We start from the raw sequence: 23,330 nt of genomic DNA, 5'->3' as shown, positions 1-23,330 counted from the left end.
TATAAACCACCAGCCTAGGAGCACATCAGGAGGGACCCATGACCTAGCTATATATGTAGGGGAGGATGGCCTTTTTGGGCATAGGTGGGAGAGGAGATCTTTGCTCCCATGAAGGCTGAACACTGAGTGGGGGGGAATCTGAGGGTATGGTGGTGGGAGTGGGGGGCAGGTGGGGGTACACCCTCATAGAAGCAGGAGGAGGGGGTGGGATATGTGGTTCCTGGGTGGTGAGGGGAATGGTGTAAGGGGATAAAATCTGAAATACAAATATAACATCCATTAAAAATGGGGAAAAAAGAAAATATGTTAGAACCAACATGTTTAATAAAATGTCAGCCCTCTAAAAAATTATCTTGATAGTAAAATTTGTTTTGAGAATTGTATATTGCAGAATACACAGCCTTGGTGTATCTACTCATCAAGCAAGCTGAGCAGACTTGCTCAAACCTCTGATGTCCTGGAATTCCATCTGGATGCAGTGAAAACACAGCATTTGGGCTGGAGAGATGGCTCAACGGTTAAGAGCACTGACTGCTTTTCCAGAGGTCCTGAGTTCAATTCCCAGCAACTACACGGTGGCTCACAACCATCTGTAATGGGATCCGATGCCCTCTTCTGGTGTGTTTGAAGACAGCAGCAGTGTACTCCATACATTAAATGAATAACTAAATCTTTAAAAAAAAAAAACAACACAGCGTTAGAGGCTTATCAATTTACCGTTCCCCCAACCCCTCTTCTAATATCTCAATGCTTGTAATCAGCTTGAAGAAGTTAATGAAGAGTTAGCACCCCTATTCCCTGGGCTTTGGGACTAAGGTGGTTAATATTGGGCTGTCTTTCTAGGGAAAAGTAGTGGTTTTGTTGGAATAGAGAGTATTAGCTAGGATTTATTGCATAGCCATAACCTATTGGTAGAAATATGTATAATTGTTATCAAGATGAAGTTATAATTTATTAAATGGTACAAATTTTACTTTGATTCCAAATTTAAGGTTTTCACTGGTATGAGCTTCTTATTGATATAAAAGTGAGATGAATATTGTTACTCTCATAGGCATTGTGCCTGTATAACACATCTAGGAATACAAGGCTTAGACACAGTCCTTCTTTAACTTTTTTAAAACTGATATGAGATGCTTAGCCTGTCAGTTAAAGGCCTATAGCAAATTCATAGCTTGGAGTTTATTGTTAGGGTGTTTTCTATATTTTATTTAGAAATAGCTGAGAGGAGTGGACAGACAACAGTCCAGACTACTTTACATGAATAGTTGGTTTTCAAAATGTCAGAAGTCCACAGAATTGACTTTACTAACATTTCTGTAGTAATCTTCATTTTGATTAGAGATCTGTCTGCTCCTGACCGCTTCCTGTCTTGGATGCTAAGAAGAAATTGAGCATCTTTGGAGTTACTCCAGTTGTGGTGAGACAGCCACTAAGCAAGAATTGCCTCTTTCCATCTACAGACAAATTACTGTCCAGAAAAGGACACACTTGCAGAATAGTCGACTGATCATATCTGCCAAGACAGAGTAATCAGCCCTTAATAATTCTGCATCACTAAGGTCTGTCAGATGATCCTGGGCCAGAAGGCTGAAGATCCGATGCTCCAACATTTTGTAGTATAGGGACTGTCCAGATGTTCAGCTGTCTCTATAAATTCAGTAAGTTTTAGAAGCTATGGTTTGTGCTTCTCATAATTTCAGTTAACTCAGTCATTCTGAATTTCTGATGGGGTTGAAACCTTATAGCCTCATAGCCAATCCTGGCTATTTACTTTGAGAAAAAAGATGTGAGAGGATGGTTTTCAGCTGACATTCATTCTAAAGCCAAGAAAAAGCCAGGTTCAGAACTAAGTGTTTTAGTTAGGAGAGATGACAGAGATTCTGTCAACAAAATGATGGACTGGGTATTAGGACTATCTTGTACCTCACTGGTACAAATTAGTATAATTATGCTCTAATTGTATTTTGAGAGAAAAGTGTTATTTTAACAGGAAGGGTGATATGTAGGAGGAGCTAAGGTGGGAGGAGTACTGAGAGGAAGAGAAGGAGTAAGGAGAGGAGGAGAAGAAGGAGAGGAGAAGCTAGGTGATGAGAGAGAGAGAAAGAGAGGGGGAAATGGAGGCAGATGTTCACGTGTCTCCACCAGTCAAAGATAGTAGATATATCTTGGTTGGGTATTGGGTTACACTTCCGATTGAGCATTACCAAACTAATAATCCCTTTGATTAACTTTTTAAAAAAGTTGTATAAAAGCAAAAAGGCAAAGGGGCCATGGGATAGGGGCTTTCTAGGGAGGGGAAATGGGGAAAGGGGATGGCATCTGAAATGTAAATAAAATACCCAATTAAAAAAGAGTTGCCTCTTTTCATCTACAGACAAATTACTGTCCAGAAAAGGACACACTTGCACAATAGTTGATTGATTATATCTGCCAAGACAGAGTAATCAGCCCTTAATAATTCTGCATCACTAGGTCTGTCAGATGATCCTGTCAGATGATCAGACTCTCCGACCTTTTGTAGTATAGGGACTGTCCGGTGTTCAGTGGTCTCTGTAAATTGGCTAAGTATTAGAAGGTATGCTTTGTGCTTCCCATAATTTCAGTTAATTCAGTAGTTCTTGACTTTTGACAGAGTTGAAAACTTATAGTCTCCTAGCCAATTCTGGCTATTTACTTTGAGAGACAAGATTTAAGAGGATGGTTTTCAGCTGACATTCATTCTAAAGCCAAGAAAAAAAGTCATGTTCAGAACTAAGTGTTTTAGTTAGGAGAGATGATAGAGGTTATGGTTAGTTAACAAAATGATGGACTGGGTATTAGGTCTATCTTGTCCGTTATTAACCAAAATTGGTATAGTTATCCTCTAATTGTATTTTGAGAGAAAAGTGTTATTTTAACAGGAAGGGTGATATGTAGGAGGAGATAAGGTGGGAGGAGTAAAAAGAGGAGGGGAAGGAGAAGAGCTAGGTGATAAGAGGGAAGAGAATAGAAGGGGAGAGAGCGAGCGAGAGAGAGAGAGAGAGAGAGAGAGAGAGAGAGAGAGAGAGAGAGAGAGAGAGAGAACATGAAGGCAGATGTTCACGTGTCTCCACCAGTCAAAGATAGTTGATATATCTAGGTTGGGTATTGGGTTACACTTCTGATTGATATTAAGCATTAACAAACTTATAAAGCCTTTGATTAATATTAAAAAATGTATAAAAGCAAAAAGGAAAAGGCGACATGGGATAGGGATTTTCTAGGGAGGGGAAATGGGGAAATGGGGAAATGGGGTGGTACCTGAAATGTAAATAAAATATCCAATAAAAATGAGAAAAGAGAAAAAAGAAAAAAAAAGAAAATATCATTCTGATCAAGGTAACTTAGACCCAAAATGACATGCATGATATGTAATGACTGATGAGTGGTAATTATCCAAATATACAGAATACCTATTATACAACCCACAGACCATAATAAGTATAACAGCCAGAAAGCTCAAATGAAGATATGTCAATTCCACTTAAATGGGGGAAAATAATCATGCGGACAGAGGGAGGAAGGGACCTGGGTAAGAATGGGAAGTGTGAGGTTGAAAAATGAAGAGGCCAGGTTTAGGCTGGGTGCAACAGGAAAGAAACCCAGATAGGTAGGGGAATGTGTGTAAATATGTAGACTTTGGTGGTGGGAGTTCAGAGGATCCGCCTAGAAAATACCAGAAAGCAGGGAGACTCTCAAGACTCAATTGGAATGAATTTAGGCAAAATGTTCAACACTGAGGAGAGGAAACTCAAAGAATATACCTCCAGTAGATAGACATAGCCTGCAGTCAAGAGGTAGGATTCCCAACCCAAAGTCAAAATTTCTGACCCAGAATTGTTCCTGTTTATATAAACTGCAAGGACAAAATTGGGGAAGGCACTAATAGAAAGGTGGTCCAATGATTGGCTCAAATTAGGATGCAACTCATGAGGGGTGGGCACCAGGCCTGATGCTATTACTGATGCTATGATGAGCTTATAGACAGGAGACTCGCATGGATGTCCTCTGAGAAGCCCTCCTGGCAGCTGCCTGAGGCAGAAGCAGATACTTATACCCAACCATTGGACTGAATTTGGAGTCCTCTATAGTTGAATTTGGGGAAGGATTGAGGGAGCTTAATGTGAGAGCAACCCTATAGGAAGACCAGCAGTCTCTAATAACCCAGTCCTTGTGGAGATCCCAGAGCCGGAGCAACCAAGAGCATACACATGCTGTTCTGAGGACCGTGACACATATACAGCAGAGGTCTTCATGGTATGGCTTCTGTAGGAGATGTGCTTAATCCTGGAGATAATTGAGCCCCCAGTGAAGGGGAAGGCCTGTGGGGGTAACCTATGGTAGGGAAGAGGGAAGGAATATAGAGAATTATAGGAGGGGGCACCAGGTGCGGGGGAAATGAGTGGAATGTAAATAAATAAAAAAGTACACAAATAAGGACTTGCCCAAAACAAGAAAAAGCACAAACTTTTCTTCAAATAAGTTATAGTAACTTGATTGATATTGTGACAAAGAATCAGTCAGATTAATTATTATTGAATTACTAAAATACCTTAGCTAATAACTATTATGGGAAAGTTATATTTAAGTATAAATTTTCTTATTAGAAATGTTAATAAGGGAAATTGGTCTGATATTCTTTTTTGGTGGGTCTTTGTGTGGTTTAGGTATAAATATAATTGGGGCTTCATATAACAAATTGGGTAGTGTTCTTTCTCTTTCTATTTTGTTCAATAATTAGAAGATTATTGTTATTAGGTCTTCTTTGAAGAATTGAAAGAATTCTGTACCAATCCCATCTGATGTTAGTTTTGTTGTTGTTGTTGTTGAGAGACTTTTAATAACTGCTTCCATTTCTTTAGGGGTTATGGGACTGTTTAGATGGTTTATCTTATGCTGGTTTAACTTTGGTCCTGGTATCTGTCTAGAAAATTATCCATTTCATCCAGATTTTCCAGTTGTTGAGTATAGGCTTTTATAGAAGGATCTGATTATTTTTGAATTTGCTCAGTTTCTGTTGTTATGTCTCCCTTTTCATATATGATTTTTAAAATTTGGATACTGTCTATGTATCCTCCGGTTAATATGACTAAGGGTTTATCTATCTTGTTGATTTTCTCAAATAACAAACTCCTGGTTTTGTTGATTCTTTGGATAGTTCTTTTTGTTTCTACGTGCTTGATTTAATTTTGAGTTTGGACATTTCCTGCTATCTACTACTCTGGAGTGCATTTGCTTCTTTTTGATCTAGAGCTTTCAGCTGTGCTGTCAAGCTGCTAGTTTATGTTCCCTCTAGTTTCTTTTTGGAGGCATTCAGAGCTATGAGTTTTCCTCCTAACACTGCTTTCAATAGTTTGGGTATATTTTGCCTTCAATTTCATTAAATTGTAAAAAGTTTTTAATTTCTTTATTTCTTCATTGTCTAATTTTTCATTAAGTAGCATGTTGTTCAGCTTCCATATGTATGTGTGCTTGCTGTTGTTTTTGTTGTTATTGAATACCAGCATTTGGCCATGATGATCTGATAGAATGAGAGGGAGAATTTCAATATTCTTGTATCTGTTGAGTCCTGTTTTGTGACTGATTGTATGGTCAATTTTGGATAAGGTACCTGTGTTGGCAAGAAGTAGGTATATTCTGTTTTTCACCTTAGGATGAAATGTTTTATAGATATCTGTTAAATTCATTTGGTTCATAACTTCTCTTAGTTTCACTGTGTCTCTGTTTAGGTTCTGTTTCCATGATCTGTTCATTGATAAGAGTGGAGTTTTAAAGTCTCCCACTGTTATTGTGTGACTTGCAATGTGTGCTTTGAGCATTTCTACAGTTTCCTTTATAAATGTGGGTGCTCTTGCATTTGGAGCATAGATGTTCAGAATTGTGAGTTCATCTTGGTTGATTTTTACTTTGATGAGTATTAAGTGTCATTTAAAAAATCTATTTTGATAACTTTTGGTTGAATATCGATTTTATTCGATATTAGAATGGCTACTCCAACTTGTTTCTTTGGACCATTTGCTTAGAAACAATTTTTCCAGCCTTTTACTGAGGTAGTGTCTGTCTTTGTCACTAAGGTACATCTCCTGTATGCAGGAAAATGATGGGACCTGTTTATGTATCCAGTTTGTCAGTCTATGTGTTTTTATTGGGGAATTGAATCCCTTAATGTTAAGAGATATTAAGGACCAATGACCATTGCTTCCCATTATTTTTGTTGTTAGATTTGGGATTATGTTTGTGTGGTTATATTCTTTCACGTTTGTTGGAAGAAGGTTACTTCCTTGCTTTGTTAGGGTGTAGATTTTCTTGTTTTGGAGGGTTTTTTTTTATCTATTATCTTTTGTAGGGTTTGATTTGTAGAAAGATATTGTGTAAATTTGGTATTGTCATGGAATATCTTCAGTTTTCCACACATGTTAATTGAGAGTTTTGGTGGTTATTGTAGCCTGGGGTGGTATTTGTCTTTTTTTAGTGTCTTTATGACATCTCCCCAGGATCTTCTGGCTTTTAAAGTCTCTGTAGAAAAGTCTGATGTAATTCTGGTAGGTCTGCCTTTATAAGTTCTTTCACCTGTTTCCCTTACTGCTTTTGATAGTCTTTCTTTGTTTTGCTTATTTGTTGATTTGATTATAACATGATGGGGGTGGGGATTTCTTTTCTGGTCCAATCTATTTGGAGGTCTGTAGGCTTCCTGTATGCTTCTGGCTATCACCTTCTTTAGTTTAGGGATGTTACCCTCTATAATTTTGTTGAAGATATTTACTGGCCCTTTAAGTTTGAAATGTAAATAAATAAAATATCTAATGAAAGAAAAGAATAGAAAAGAAAAAAAATGTATATACAAATGTTAAGGGAAGAATTTATTCACAGTAATCAAAAAGTGAGAAAAACCTGAACATTCACCAACTGGACATTAGAGAAATAAAAGGTGTATATTTACACAGAGGAATATAATTGGCAATAAAAAAATGAAGCAACATACTTAAATGGGTGAACCTATAGAATATTGTAAGTGTAAAAATTCAAAAATCACAGTTGCATGGTCTCATTTATAGACAATATTCCAAAGAGCCAAAACAGAAAGTCAAACAGAAAGTACCTTAGTGGCTGCTGATGGCCTGTGGTTTGCAAGACAAGGGGGAGTGACTATTACCCTGCATGGGGCTTCTTTATTTAGGGAAGAAATTATTCTAAAGTGGATTTTTAAGACAGTTACTCTACTTTGAGGATACATTAAAATACATTCAACTCTATACCTTTAAATGGGCATAAGGTGTTGTAAAGTGAGCTGGATAATTGCCAGGAATACTGATTAGGACCCTGACTTGTAAATGATACCTTACACAGAAAAGGAATACTTGTATAAGTGACTAAACAAAGGTTTAGGGGCAGGGAAAGTATCCTGAATTTTGCAGGTCAACTTTAAATGCAATCACATTGTGTCTGGAGACAGGGCATTTTCTCAGCTATGGTGGAGGATGATTATATATATATATATATATATATATATATATATATATATATATAGAGAGAGAGAGAGAGAGAGAGAGAGAGAGAGAGCGAGAGAGAGAGAGAGAGAGAGAGAGAGAGAGAGAGAGAGAGAGAGAGAGAGAGAGAGATTGGTAATGCTAGGCATAGCACCCACTTGAAGGCAACCTTTCATTGAGGCTGTGGTCTTGCCAACACCTGATTGTGACTCATCATGTTGACCTTGGACTTCTGGTTTCCAGGTCTGTGAGAGAATAAACTTTTATTGTTTTCAGAAACTAATATTGTTAGTAATTTGTTGTAGCAAAAATAAAAAATAATGTTTGAATTAAATCCTAATAAAGCTCTTACCAATGGAAAAATGTTAATATTGGTAAATAAATGAATATAAAGACTGCTGAGTAAAATAACTACTGAAAGTTCAAGTAGGCTTCAGGTACGAAAATGACTTTGGGCTAGGACAGGGAAGTAGGCTCAGATATTTTGGTCATCCTGTCAAGCCTTTAGAAACAGTGATCACAGGACTTTGTTTATTGCCTTGCTTGTTCTTTGACTATTTTGTGTTTATTGTCTTGTTTGTTCCTCGATTATTTGCACATATTATATTGCTAGTTCCTCAACGTAGAACTGAGCTGAATACTTGCATGTAATTAAAATAGTATAAATGCAAAATGGAAGAGGTTGGATGAAATAGGGGGTTTCTAGGGAGAGAAAATGGGAAAGGGTATGACATCTGAAATGTAAATAAATAAAATATCCAAAAAGGGAAACTGATGACATAATACAGTACTGCAATCTCTTTCAAGATCACAAATCATGGTCCTTTAGAACTCAACATAGACTCCCAAACTACTATCTCTCTGGGTACAGTGGTAAGGGAGGAAATGTTTACTTTGCTTTATTGGCCCCAGGAAACTATATTGCTTAACCAGTAATAGAAATATATTCAGCTGGGATTACTTCAGAGATTCTGCTAATTATTGCAAATAGATGGCTCAGGTAAAGGTAAGAAAAGAAAGGGTGAAAATCAATTTCTACTGACAGCTGTGTTGAGCCTGCATTTACAATACTGATCTGCCTGTATTAAGTGGATAGCAGGTCACTGCAGTCACATACTCAGGTCTGTATAGGAATACAACAGCTTCTGGAAAAACAGAACCTAAGTGCAGAAAATGAAAACCATTCGTCTGTTTCTGTCTTTAGAAGATCATTGTTTCTGCATCCTTTCTCTGTGACAAGTCATGGTGTGTGGTCAGTTTTGATTCTGGCTTTCTACTCTTCAGTTTTAAGAGGGACAGGAAGGATCTGCTCCCTCTAAAGACAGTGATTTCAGGAATGTGAAATGTCAAGCTTGTGTTACATTTCATTCTGAAGGAGAAAGGAAAGATGGCTTCTTCTCAGGTAAATGTATGCATGATTATCAGAAAGGTTGAATGTTCTTACAGAAATACTCCATTATCAGAACTTTCAACCCTTCCCTATGCTCAATCACATTTACAGAGCTATTTTTTTATATGACTGTTTATATGACTTTCAGTATTAAGTCTTCAATATTTATTTTACTGGTGTGCTAAAGACAGTTTTTTTCCTGAATCCAATATAATTTTTTCAATATAACTTTTAGAAATGAAAATATAATCTGAAAGTCATAAAGTTTCTGATAGCAAAGGTGAATATACATGATGGCTATGATGAACGTATAATTGATTTCTACACAGAGGCACTTGGGTCTTTATTTGTCTGTGGATATGGCCCATGTTTCATGAATCTTATATCTGAATACCTATTGCAGTAATTCCCAGTTTTCTACTGTTGCAGCCTTATAATTCAGTTCCTTATGGTGTGTTGAACCCAAGTATAATTTAATTTTTATTGACAACTCATATTTGTAATTTTGCTACTGTACAAGGCCTAATTCAAATATCTCTGCTTTGTGGTTCCTTAGGCAACTACCATCATATCATTTAGGGGATCGTACCATTTGATCCCCAAAGGGGTTACCACTCATAGATTGACAATTGATGGCATATTAAATCTTTGCAGAGATGTCTCATCATTACCTCACTGAGGGGATAACTTATCAGAAATACATACTAGTTATTGATAGCAGACTAAGTTGTATAATTAACCAATCTTACCTTTGGGTGAAGTATAGAACTTGGCCAATGAACACAAGTGGATACTGTTAATTTTAATTTCAGGGTCAATTAACTTTCATGGATGTGGCTATCAAGTTCTCTAAGGAGGAGTGGGAATGTCTGGATTCTTCTCAGAAGGCTTTGTACAGAGATGTCATGTTGGAGAATTACAACAACCTTGTTTCTGTGGGTAAGAATATTTTTCTTCTATATTTTCTACAACACGTTTGGGATGTGTAAACATCCTAGTAGTGTTTTTGTCTGACTTCCATTAGACAGTGTCCAAAATTTTTATAGTTATTGGTTACTTTCTTATTTCTAGCTAATATGCTATGTACCTTTACCTTGATTTTACATTTAACATAATGATCCTTCTGTCTTATATGTTTTTGGAATAAGCGTTCAGCAGTGTTTATATGTGAATCCACGTTGACTCACACAGTCATTTTTTTATTAGGGATGTAATTTAAAAAAGTAATTCAGAAATTTACCATTTATTGAGTTATAAAGACTAAAACATTTTGAAGGATGTAATCATAACAAAAGTCATTCATGCATCATTTATACTTTGTGAGTTTACCTACATGGCAGAATACTGTGTTAGTATTCAACTACATTTAATAGCATATCTGTATGTGCTTTTGAATGTACAGGTGTTGCTGTTTCAAAACCAGAGATGATTACCTGCCTTGAAGCAAACAAAGAACCCTGGATTGTTGATAGAAATGAGACAGAAGGAAGAGCACCAGGTAATCTATAGGGAAGAAACATTTTCTGTGATGATTCTAAATCAGGGAAAAATTTAGTCCTGCTTAGAAAAACTCTTCAATCAAAATTATTTCTAAGAAGTTCTTTTTGGATAATACAGAAATGGAATAGTACACCATGGATCTCATATGATTTTGGACTTATTTGAACAAAACAGAGATCATTTCAAATGGGGCATATTATATATAGTTTAAAAAGTTGTAGAAGACTATTTCATATTCTAATTCAACTCAGTATTTTTTCTTTTTATTCTTTAATCCTTTTTTATAGATCAGTCTTTATTCCCCTACCTGTATGGCTCCCCAACTGCTTTCTATCCCACACCTCTTCACCATCCACCTTCTCCAAGAGGATGTCCCCACTTTGCCATTCCTATCCCACCAGAACTCTCCACTCTCTTGGGCCTCAAGTCTCTAAATGATTAGCTACTTCTTTCTCTTTGCTCAGACCAGGACGTTCTCTGGTGTATACTTGATGGGAGTGTCATATACACTGGTGTATGATACCTAGTTAGTGGCTGAGTGTTGAAGACATCTTGGAGGTTTAGTTTAGTTAAGACTGCTGGTCTTCCCATGGGCCCATCCCCCTACTCAGCTTCCTCCAGCTTTTCTGCAATTCAACAACAGGGGTTTCTGGCTTCAATCTACTGATTGGATGTTAGTATCTGCATCTGACTCTTTCATCTGCTTGTTGGGCCCTTCAGAGGGCAGCCATGCTGGGCTCCTCTTTGCAAGTACACCACAGCATCAGTAAGAATGTCAGGCACCTGGGCCTCTCCTTGAGCTGGATCCCAATTAGTGACTATTGGTGGACCTCCTTTCTCTTATGCTCTGCTCCATTTTTGTCCTGCAGTTCCTTCAGACAGGAAAAAATCTGGGTCAGACCTTGTGACTGTGGGATGGCAACCCTATCCCTCCACTTGATGTCCTGTCCCTCCACTGGATGTGGACTCTAAAATCTACCCACCCCATTTGACCCAAGGTCACTCCCATTAAGTCCTGGGAGTCTATCACCCCCAGATCTCCAGTCCTTTCCAGTCGCTCTCCTCACCTCCTACCTCCTATAGTTGCCTGTTTTCATTTTTCCTTCTGGTCCTTAGGTCTTTAGTTCTCCTCCACCCCAGTACTTGATCATGTTCCCCCTTTCCACTTCCTGCCCTTCTCTCACCCAAGTTGCTCCCTTCCTCTGCCTCCCAGGATTGCTTTTCTTTCCCTTCCAAGTGGTATTGAGGCATCCTTACTTGGGACCTTTGTCTTGTTTTCCTTCCTGTGTTCTCTGGATTGTGTAGTAGGTTTTCTGTATTTTTTAAAATTAATATCCACTTATTTTTGAGTATATTCCAGGCGTGTCCTTTTTGGATCTGAGTTACTTCCCCCAGAATGATATTTTCTATTTGCAAAATTCATGATGTCTTCATTTTTAATACCTGAGTAGTATTCAATTGTGCAAATGAACCAAATTGTCTGTATCCATTCTTCTGTTGAGGGGCATCTAGGTTGTTTTCAGCTTCTAACGATCACAAGTAGAGCCACTTTGAACATGATGAAGTATATGTCCACATAGCATGGTGGGGAATCCCTAAAGTGTATACCCAAGAACTGTATAGCTGGGTATTCAGGTTCTATTTGCAGTTAGCTGAAGAACTCCAGATAGATTTCTAGAATAGCTGTACCAGTCTACAATCTTACCAGCAATGGAAGAGTGTTGATGATTTTTAATTTTCATTTATGATTTTGGTTTCTTTTTTAAAATGAAGTGTCCATAGTTGTTTGGATTCATTTCTGGGACTTCCATTTGACTCCATTGATCTGTTGTTTTGTTTTAATACCAATAGCAGGCAGATTTTATTACTATTGTTCTTTTGTACAGCTTGAAGTCAGAGATGTTGATTCCTTTAAATGTTCTTTTATTTTTTTAGGATTCATTTAACAATCCTGGGTTTTTCTCTTTTTAAAGGAAGTTTAGAATTTTTCTTTCAGAAATTGTATCAGAAATTTGATAGACATTGCATTGAATCTCTAGATTGGTTTTGGTGACAAGTTTTACTATTTAATCATACAATCCATGAACTTGAGAGATCTTTCCATCTTTTAGTATCTTCTTCAGTTTTGTTTTGCAGAGACTTCAACATCATGTTATAACAGGAATTTGCCTTGGTCGATTAGAGTTACAACAACTTATTGTATTTACTTCTGGATATGATGACGGCAGTTATTTCCCTCATTTCTTTCTCAGCGTATTTATCATTTGAATAAAAGTTGGGTACTGAGTTTTTGAGATAACTTTTTAAGTAGCCATTTTATTGAACAAGTTTTTTAGCTTTAGGAGTTCTCTGGTAGAAGTTTGTGGTCATTTGCATATACTGTCATATCATCTGCAAATAGCAATATTTTAAGTTCTTCATTTCAAAATTCTATCTTCTTGGTCTCCTTATATATATATTAGTGCTCTAACTAGAATGTCAAGTATTATATTGAGTAAATAAGGAGAGAGTGGAAAGCCTTACCTTGTCCCTGAGTTTACTGAGATTTCTTTAAGTTTCCCTCTTTTTAATTTGATGATAGATATTTGCTTTTTTGTATTCCCATTTTGGTGTCTAGGCATGGGCCTTGTATCCCTTCATGTGGTCTGTGAGTTGCATCTTGGGTATTGTGAGGTTTTGGGCTAATATAGTGGATACCATGTGTGTTCTTTTGTGATTTGGATACCTTACTTAGGATGGTATTTTCTAGATCCATCTATTTGCCCAAGAATTTCATGAATTCATTGTTTGTAATAGCTGAGTAATACTCCATTGTGTAAATGTACTACATTTTCTTTATCCATTCTTCTATTGAAGAACATCTGGGACTGCCAGGCAGTGGTGGGGCATGCCTTTTTCCATGAGATGCTGGAGGAGACAAGGGAACACTCAGGTAGAGAGAGAGTGCAGAGGGCTCCACGCCCTCTGCAGGGGGCCGCCTTATGTGCTGTGCCACCTAGGGTTTCCTGGAGCAAGCCTTTAATCCCAGCACTTGGGAGGTAGAGTCAGGTGGATTTCTGAGTGGGAGGCCAGCCTGGTCTACAGTCAGTTCCAGGACAGCCAAGGCTATACAGAGAAACCCTGTCTCGAAAAACCAAAAAACCAAAAAACCAAACCAAACAAACCAAACCAAAACAAAATAAACAAACCAGAGTGAAGAACATCTGGGTTCTTTCCAGCTTCAGGCTATTATAAATAAGGCAGCTGTGAACATAATGGAACACGTGTCCTTGTTATATGTTGGAACATATTTTGGGTATATGCCCAGGAGTGGCATAACTGGGTCTTAAGGTAATACTATGTCCAATTTTCTGAGGAACCGTCAGACTGATTTCCAAAGTGGTTGTTCAGGCTTGCAATCCCACCAACAATGGAGGAGTGTTCCTCTTTCTCCACATCCTTGCCAGCATCTGCTATCACCTGAGTTTTTGATTTTATCCATTCTGAGTGGTGTGAAGTAGAATCTCAGGGTTGTTTTGATTTGCATTTCCCTAATGACTATGGATGTTAAACATTTCTTTAGGTGCTTTTTGATTATTCCAGTTTCCTCAGCTGAGAATTTGTTGTTTATTTCTGTTCCCCAGTTTAAATAGGGTTATGTGATTATCTGGAGTTTAATTTTTTGAGTTCTTTGTTTATATTTGATAAGACCCCTCTATCATATGTAGGATTGTAAAGATCTTTTCCCAATTTGTTGGTTGCCATTTTGTCCTATTATCAGTGTCGTTTTCCTTACAGAAGCTTTATAAATTCTATGAGGTCTCTTTTGTCAATTCTTGATCTTAGATAATAAGCCATTGGTATGCTGTTCAGGAACTTTCCCCTGTGTCCATGTGTGGAGACTCTTCCCCACTTTCATTTCTCTTCGTTTTAGTGTATTTTGTTTTATGTTGAGGTCCTTGATCCACTTGGACATGAGCTTTGTACAAAGAGATAAGAATGGATTCCTTTGTATTCCTCTACATGACGACCTCCAGTTGAACCAGCACCACTCTTTGAAAATGCTGTCTTTTTTTCCCCCACTGGATGGTTTTAGCTCCTGTGTAAAAGATGAAGTGACCATATGTGTGTGGGTTCATTTCTAGGTCTTCAATTCTATTCTATTGATCTTCTTGCCTATCTCTGTAACTATACCATGTAGGTTTTTTTTTTTTTTTTTTTTTTTTTTTTTTTTTTTTTTTAATTTTATCACTAGTGCTTCATAGTACAGCTTGAGGTCAGGGATGGTGATTCCTCTAGAAGATATTTTATTGTTGAGCATAGTTTTCACTATCCTAGTTTTTTTGTTATTACAAATGAATTTGAGAATAGAGTAACTCTGTGTAGAATAGAGTTGGAATTTTGATGGGGATTGCATTGAATTTTTGGGTTGCTTTCAGCAAGATGGCCATTTGTACTATATTAAACCTATCAATTCATAAGCATGGGAAATATTTTCATCTTGTGAGATCTTCAATCTCTTTCTTCTTGGACTTTCATAGAATCTTTCAGTTTTCATGAGATCTTTCAGTTGCTTGGTTAGATTCACACCAAGTTATTTTATATTATTTGTGTCTATTGTGAAGGGTGTCATTTCCCTAATTTCTTTCTCAGCCTGCTTATTGTTTGTGTAGAGGAAGGCTACTGATTTGTTTGAGTTGATTTTAAATCCAGCCACTTTGCTGAAGTTGTTTATCAGGTTTAGAAGTTCTCTGGTGGAAGTTTTAGGGTCACTTAAGTACACTATCATATCATCTGCAAATAGTCATATTTTGACTTCTTCCTTTACAATTTGTATGGCTTTAACCTTTTTTTTTTGTCCAATTACTCTGGCTAAGACTTCCAGTACTATATTAAATAGGGCAAGAGTAGGCAGCCTTGTCTAGTCCCTGATCTTAGTGGGATTGCTTCAAGTTTCTCTTTATTTAGTTTGATGTTGGCTACTGGTTTACTGTATATTGCTTTTATTATGTTTAGATATGGGCCTTAACTTCCTGATCTTTCCAGGCCTTTTTTGTTTGTTTGTTTTTTGTTTGTTTTTCTTTTCTTTTTTTTATTGGATATTTTATTTGCATTTCAGGTGCCATCCCCTTTCCCCATCTCCCCTCCCTAGAAAACCCCTATCCCATGCCCCCCTTTTCTTTTATACAATTTTCTTAAAATGTTAATCAAAGGCTTTATAAGTTTGGTAATGCTCAATCAGAAGTGTAACCCAAGACCCAACCTAAATATAAAAACTATTTTTGACTGGTGAAGACACGTGAACATCTGCCTCCATGCCCCCCTCTTTCTCTCTCTTATCACCAAGCTTCTCCTCTCCTTCTTCTTCTCCTCTCCTTACTCCTTCTCTTCCTCTCAGTACTCCTTCCCCCTTAGTTCCTCCTACATATCACCCTTCCTGTTAAAATAAAACTTTTCTCTCAAAATACAATTAGAGCATAATTATGCCAATTTGTACCAGTGAGGTACAAGATAGTCCTAATACCCAGTACATCATTTTGTTGGCTAACCAGAACCTCTGTCATCTCTCCTAACTAAAACACTTAGTTCTGAACCTGTCTTTTTTCTTGCAAGCCTTTTACCTTGGAGGGATGTTGAATTTTGCCAAATGCTTCTCAGCATCTAGTGAGATGATGATTTGGTATTTTTATATTGAGTTTGTTTATACAGTGGTTTCCGTTGATGAATTTCTATGTATTGAACTATCCCTGCATTTCTGACATAAAACCTACTTGATGATGATGGATGATTGTTTTGATGTGTTCTTGTATTTTTTTGGAAGAATTTTATTGAGTTTCTCTATCTATATTGATTGATAGTTTTTCTGGGTATAGTAGCCTATGCTGGCATTTGTGTTCTCTTAGGGTCTGTATGACATCTGTCCAGGATCTTCTGGCTTTTATAGTCTCTGGTGAGAGGTCTGGTGTAATTCTAATATGTCTGTCTTTATAAATTACTTGACCTTTTTATTTTACTGCATTTAATATTCTTTCTTTGTTTTGTGCATTTAGTGTTTTTATTATTATGTGACGGGACAAATTTCCTTTGTGATCTAGTCTATTTGGAGTTCTGTAGGCTTCTTGTATGTTCATGGGCATCTCTTTCTTTAGGTTAGGAAAGTTTTCTCTTATAATTATGTTAAAGAGATTTAATGCCTCTTTAATTTGGGAAACTTTGCTCTCATCTATACTTATGCTTCTTAGGTTTGGTCTTCTCATTTTGTTCTGGATTTCCTGAATGTTTTGGGCTAGGAGCTTTTTGAATTTTGCATTTTGCATTTTCTTTTCCTGTTGTTTCAATGTCTTCTATGGCATCTTCTGCACCTGAGATTTTTGGGGAAAAGATGGCTCACAGGCCAGAGTGTGCAGGTATGGAATACTCTGTTGCATTGTGTGTGTGTGTGTGTGGGGTTGTTCCTGCTTGTCTGCCATGGCTCAGTTGGCTGCAACTGCAGCTCAGCATGGCAGAAGCATGCACAGGAAGTTCGACTGAGTGTGTTCATTGCATGGCATCAGGTGGGCTCTGCATTGTGAGAAGTGGCTGGGGACCCACCTGGTGGGGGGAGTTCTGGTTCAGTGGGCAGTGCAGGGCTCTTGAGTGGGAATCCCCAGGCCCAGAGGTGGCCAGGGACTGATTGGCCTCAATTCTGGTGGTCCCAGGTGCTGTTGGGAGGCCTGGCAGAATGGAGACAAGGAGCACCTGGTCTCATGATTGGCCCTTGGGCTGAGGGAGACAAGGCGGGAAGAGTCAGCTCTGGTGCCCTTCCCCGAGGGAGGTGTTCACTTTTTATAATAGCTTGGCTGGAAGGCTGCTGCTTGTTTGAAGATGTGGGTCCCACAGAGAAGCTCTCTACAATGGCAGGCCCCAATGGCACATGGAAATCCATGGGTTTTCATAAGCTTTATTGTTCATGAAGGGTAGTAGTTGAATCTGGATGTGCACTCCTGTGAAACTCAGGGCAGACCTGAGTCAAATAGGTAGGGAGAAGAGGGGAGGGTGTAGGGAAGAATGCTTAGTTGGCTATGACCTCTGGCCTTCAGGTATCTCATTAGTATGTAAATCTAGGGAAGGGCTATATTGCCCTACATGACTGAAAGGCACAGGTCAATGGAGATCTTAGACCACATGTCAGGAGTCTGGAATCTGGGAACATGGCGACATCTGTGCCATCCCTCACAGGCAATGAACACCTGTTGGGTCTCCTGCTATCTCTAAGCTAGTGCTCAACAAAAATTCAAATCATCCTTTAAAGGTCCCACAGAGATTCTCTCTTCTATCTTTTGTATTTTGTTGGTGATGCTTGCATCTATGCCCCCTAATCTCTTTCCTAGATTTTCTATCTCCAGGGCAGTCTCCCTTTTTGATTTCTTTATTGTTTCTACTTCCATTTTTAGATCTTGAATGATTTTATTCAATTCTGTTAACTTTTTTATTGTGTTTTCCTGTAGTTCTTTAAGAGATTTTTGTGTTTTTTCTTTAAAGGCTTCTTTCTGTTTACCTGTGTTCTCCTGTATTTCTTTAAGAGAATTTTTAAATGTCCTTTTAAAAATCCTCTATCATCATGATAAGAAGTGATTTTAAATCTGAAACCTGCTTTTCCTGTGTGATATGATATCTAGCACTTGCTATGTTAGGTGAACTGGGTTCTGATGATGGCAAGTAACCTGGTTTCTATTGCTTACATTGTTGTTCTTGCCTTTCACCATCTGGTTATCTCTAGTACTCCCTGTACTCACTGTCTCTGACTGAAGCCTGTCTCTCCTTTTTTCTTGGTTGTGTCAGAGCTCCTCAGAGTCCAGCTGTTTCTGTGATCTTATGATCTTGTGTGTCAGAGCTCATGGGAGTCAGGCTGCCTCTGTGATCCTCTAATCATATAATCCTAGGTGTATTGAAGCTCATGGGATTCTAGCTTCCTCTATGATCCTGGGGCTGTTAGAGCTAATCTGAGTCCAGATTTCTCTGGGTGTTGTAGGATTGGTTGCAGAGATAGTGCCTAAGGTCTGTTCAATGTACTGGCTCATATCAGAAGGAATCCATGCCAATGTGTCAGGGTATGGTGTCTTCACAGTAAGAAACCAGCTAGGAGTCAACTGCTCTGATTGGAGTGAATCCTCAACTGCTCTAAGTAAAGCAGATCCGCTGTTATGGGCTACTGTTCTGAGTGCAGATCCTCTAGGATGAGGCTGAATATGGTGTCTTTCTAGGAGTAGTCCACCTATGAGTCTGCCCAAACAGGAAGGACCAGGGGGAGAGGTGGAAGAAGAGTGGTATTTGGGAGGGTGGGGTTTCGGTGGGTGATTGGTTTCTAGTGTGCTGCAGCTGGTCTCTCAGCTGCGCTTCTGGGACTTCACATTGTGGTGGATTATTCTTACCAACTGCTCAGAGTGCAGCAGGTCCTCTGGCATAGGTCTGATTATGGAGTTTTCCTGTGAGCAGATCAGCTATGAGTTTGCTTAAGCAGGCAAGACAAGAGGAAGGGGCTGGGAGGGGAGTGGTATATGGGAATGCAGGGTTTTGGTGGGTGATGGGTCCCTAGTGCACCAACTCTGGTCTCCCAGATGCAGCTCTGGGACTTTGGGTTGAGAGGAAAGGTTCTTATCTACCATCTGAATATAGCAGACCCTCTGGTATGTGTTTGAATATGGTGTCTTCTTGGGAGCAGACCAGCTAAGAGTCTCATCGTCATGGTTTTTTTTTATCCAAAATGAAGTGGTGTTGGAGTTCTTCAGAGGCCTTTTCAAAAGTGTCCAATGTGATCATCATGATTTTTTTATTTCAGTTTATTTAAATAGAGGATTAAGTTAAAGGAGTTTCATATGTTGAATAATCCCTGCATGCCTGTGCTAAAGTCTACTTTATTTTGTTGGATAATATTTTTATAGTGTTTCTGGGTCCTATTTGCAAGCATTGTATTGAGTATTCTTTCATCAATGTTTATAATTAAAAGTAGCCTGGAATTAAGCCTGGTTGTTGAGTCTTCATGTGGTTTAGGTAACAGGATGACTGTGTTCTCAGAGAATGAGTTTGGCAATGTTCTTTCTGTTTTAATTTTGGAATAGTTTGAGATGGATTGGTATTACATTTTATTTAAAAGTTTAGTAGAATTATATGCCAAAACTATCTGGTCATGAGATTTTTATTGTTTTTGTGGTTGTTGTTTTGAGATTTTCATGACTGCCTTATTTTTTAAGGAGTTATAAGGCTTTTTAGATTGCTTTTCCTTTCCTTTTTTTTAAAATAATTTTTTATTAGATATTTTATTTACACATCAGATGCCATCCCCTTTTGTTGTCTAATTGTTCTAACTAGAACATCATATTCAATATAGACTAGATAGAGTGGGAGTGGAGAGCCTTGTCTTGATTTTATTTGGATTGTTGTTTATTTCCATTTAATTTGATATTGACTGTTGGTGTGCAATATACTGCTTTTTTATTAATCATTTTAATAAATTAAATTTTAAATGATATCCTCCTCACTGGTTACATCTCCACAATACCCCATTCCATTCTCTATCTCCCCCTTCCCCTTTTCTTCTATGAGAGTGAGTGTTTCTCCACCGATTGATACCCTTCTGCCTCACTCCTCTATTATCATCCTACTCTGGACATTAAGCTTCCCTCCCCTCCCATAGGTCTCAGATAAGGCCATGGTCTGCTACATCTGTATCTGGAGGCATGGCTCTTTCCATGTATATCCTTTGGTTGGTGTTTTAATCCCTGGGAACTCTGGGTGGTTTAGTTAGTTAATAGGAAGCTTAACCCTCTTCTATTCCTATTATTTGTTGGTTTGTTTTCTGAATATCCTGGATATCTTTTTGTTATTTCTTTTATTATTATTGATTATTATTATTATTATCAAATCATAATTTTTACTTTTTAACACGGGGGTTATAAACACAAAAATGCAGAATGTGGGGAAGGGGATGACACAGGAGCATAGGTGTTCTGGAGGAGTACAGATATCTTTCAGCACATATCCTGGATATTTTTGTTTAGGAACTTTTCTACTTTGGATTTTTCTTTAACTGTTGTATCAATAGCTTCTAAGGCATCTTTTATACCAGAGATTCTCTCTTCCTTCTTTCACATTGTGTTGGTGCTGCTTGCATCTGTATCTCCTGATCTCTTTCCTAAGTTGTCCATCTCCAGGGTTGCATCCATCTGTGTTTTCTTTTATCATTTTTTCTTTCTCATAAGTTTTTATAGGTATTGATTTCTCTCTGGTTATAGCTAACATGTTATATACCTTTATCTTGTTTTTACATTCAAGCTACTGATCAGTAAATCTTATGTTCTTTTTGAATAGGCAGCCACTTGCATTTATATGTGACTGTACTTTGACTCCCATAGTTGTCTTTCTCTTTTTTCCTTGTTTTTAAATTTATTTTTTATTGGATATTTTATTTACATTTCAGATACCATCCCCTTTCCCCATTTCCCCTCCCTAGAAACCCCCTATCCCATTCCCCCATCTCCTTTTTACTTTTATACACTATGTTTAATGTTAACCAATGGCTTTATAAGTTTGGTAATGTTCAATATCAATCAGAAGTGTAACCTAATACCCAATCTAGATATATCAACTATCTTTGACTGGCGGAGACATGTGAATATCTGCCTCCATGTCTGGCCCCCTCTCTCTTTCTCTCTCATCACCTAGCTCCTCCTCTCCTTCTCCTCCTCCTCTCCTTACTCCTCCTCTCTGTACTCCTCCCACCTTAGCTCCTCCTACATATCACCCTTCCTGTTAAAATAAAACTTTTCTCTCAAAATACAGTTAGAGCATAACTATACTAATTTATGTCAGTAAGGTACAAGATAGTCCTAATACCCAGTCCATCATTTTGTTGACTAACCAGAACCTCTGTCATCTCTTCTAAATAAAAGACTTAGTTCTGAGCCTGACTTTTTTTTCTTGGCTTTAGAATGAATGTCAGCTTAAAACCACTCATTCACATCTTTTCTCTCAAAGTAAATAACAAGGATTGGCTATGAGACTATAAGTTTTCAACCCCATCAGAAATCCAGAATGACTGAGTTAACTGAGATTATGGGAAGCACAAAGCATAGCTTCTAAAACACAGCCAATTTGTAGAGACCTCTGAACACCTGGACACTCCCTCTACTACAGAACGTTGGAGCATCTGATCTTCAGCCTTCTGGCCCAGGATCATCTGACAGACTTAGTGATGCAGAATTATTAAGGGCTGATTACTCTGTCTAGGCAGATATAATCAGTTGACTATTCTGCAAGTGTGTCCTTTTCTGGACAGTAATTTGTTTGTAGATGAAAAGAGGCAATTCTTGCCTAGTGGCTGTCTCTCCACAATTGGAATAACTCCAAAGATGCTCAATTTATTCTTGGAATCCAAGACAGGAAGCTGTCAGGAGCAGACAGGTCTCTAATCAAAATGAACATTAATACAGAAATGTTTATAACGTCAATTCTGTGGATTTCTGATGTTTTGAAAACCAACTATCCATGTAAGGCTATCTGGGCTATTGTCTGTTAACTCCTCTCAGCTATTTCTAAAGAAAATATAGAAAACACCCTAACAATAAACTCAAAGCCATGAATTTGCTATAGGCCCTTAACTCACAGGCTAACCATCTTAAATAAGTTAAAAAAGTTAAAGAAGGACTAGGTCTAACCCTTGTATTCCTAAATGTGTTACAAACTCAATTCCTATGATAGTAACAATATTCATCTCACTTTTGTATTTATAAGAAGCTCGTACCAATAAAAACCTTAAATTTGAAATCAAAGTAAATTTTGTACCATTTAAGAAATTATAACTTCATCTTAATAACAATTATATATATATATTTCTACCAGTAAATTATGGCTATGCAATAAATCCTAGCTAATCCTCCTTGTTCCACCAAAACCACTACTTTTCCCTAGAAAGACAGACCAATATTAACCACCTCAGTCTCCAAGCCTAGGGAATAGGAGCACCGACTCTTCAAAACCTCTTCATGCTGATTATGGGTGTTGAGATATTAGAAGAGGGGTTGGGGGAAGAATAAATTGATAAGCCTCTGACACTGTGTCTTCACTGAATCCGGCTGGAATTCCAGGACACCAGAGGTTTGGGCAGATGTGCTCAGCTTGCCTGATGAGTAGATACACCAAGGCTATGTATTCTGCATATACAATTCTCAAAACAAATTTTAGTATCAAGATAATTGTTTGTTTGAATTCTGGAATCTAGTCTTCTGGCTGCCTGCCTCTATCATGTCTAATCCATATAATTCTGGCCATTTCTATGAAGGTGTACTTCCACCATCCTCTCATTTTCGCCTCCCTGTTCTCAAATTCCTCAACACTTGGGAATCCAATCTTTCAGGCACCAAGGCCCTCCACTTCCACTGTTGCCTAATCCTTTATCCCCCTCAAATTACTATGAGGGTGTGCTTCCACCATCCTCTCATTCCTGCCTCCCTGCTCTTGAAATTCCCCAACACTTGGGAATCCACACTTTCAGGCACCAAGGCCCTTTACTTCCACTGATGCCTAACCCCTTACCCCATCTTTCCTCCAATTACTATGAGGGTGTGCTTTCACCATCCCCTCATTCCCACCTCCCTGCTCTTGAAATTCCCCAATACTAGGGAATCCAAACTTTAAGTTACCAAGGCTGTCCACTTCCACTGATGCCTGGCAAGGCCACCCTCAACTACCTATACAGGTGGAGCCATGAGTCCCTCCTTTTGTGTTCTCAGGCTGGAGATTTTAGAAGGGCTACTCCAGCTTGTTTCTTAGGACCATTTGCTTGAAAAATTGTTTTCCAGCCTTTTACTCTAAGGTAGAGTCTGTCTTTGTACTGAGGTGGGATTCCTGTATGCAGTAAAATTCTGGGTCCCGTTTATGCATCCAGTCCATCAGCCTATGTCTTTTAATTTGGGAAT

At 38.1% G+C, this 23,330-nt stretch overlaps 1 protein-coding gene across 1 annotated transcript in view; it reads left to right on the top strand.

Moving 5' to 3' along the window:
• Positions 1–8,895: 8,895 nt before the first annotated feature.
• LOC143433793 (uncharacterized) overlaps positions 8,896–23,330 on the top strand; it is a 37,859-nt gene continuing 23,424 nt past the window's right edge. Inside the window, exons 1-3 of the mRNA XM_076706340.1 lie at positions 8,896–8,910; positions 9,711–9,837; positions 10,301–10,396. Coding sequence (XP_076562455.1) covers positions 8,896–8,910; positions 9,711–9,837; positions 10,301–10,396 — 238 coding nt within the window. The remainder of the gene's footprint in view (positions 8,911–9,710; positions 9,838–10,300; positions 10,397–23,330) is intronic.

This window comes from Arvicanthis niloticus, unplaced genomic scaffold, assembly GCF_011762505.2.
Source record: "Arvicanthis niloticus isolate mArvNil1 unplaced genomic scaffold, mArvNil1.pat.X pat_scaffold_359_arrow_ctg1, whole genome shotgun sequence".
Classification (NCBI taxonomy): Eukaryota; Metazoa; Chordata; class Mammalia; order Rodentia; family Muridae; genus Arvicanthis; species Arvicanthis niloticus.
Note: the sequence above shows the minus strand (reverse complement) of the source record. Positions and strands in the feature narration are given on the sequence as shown.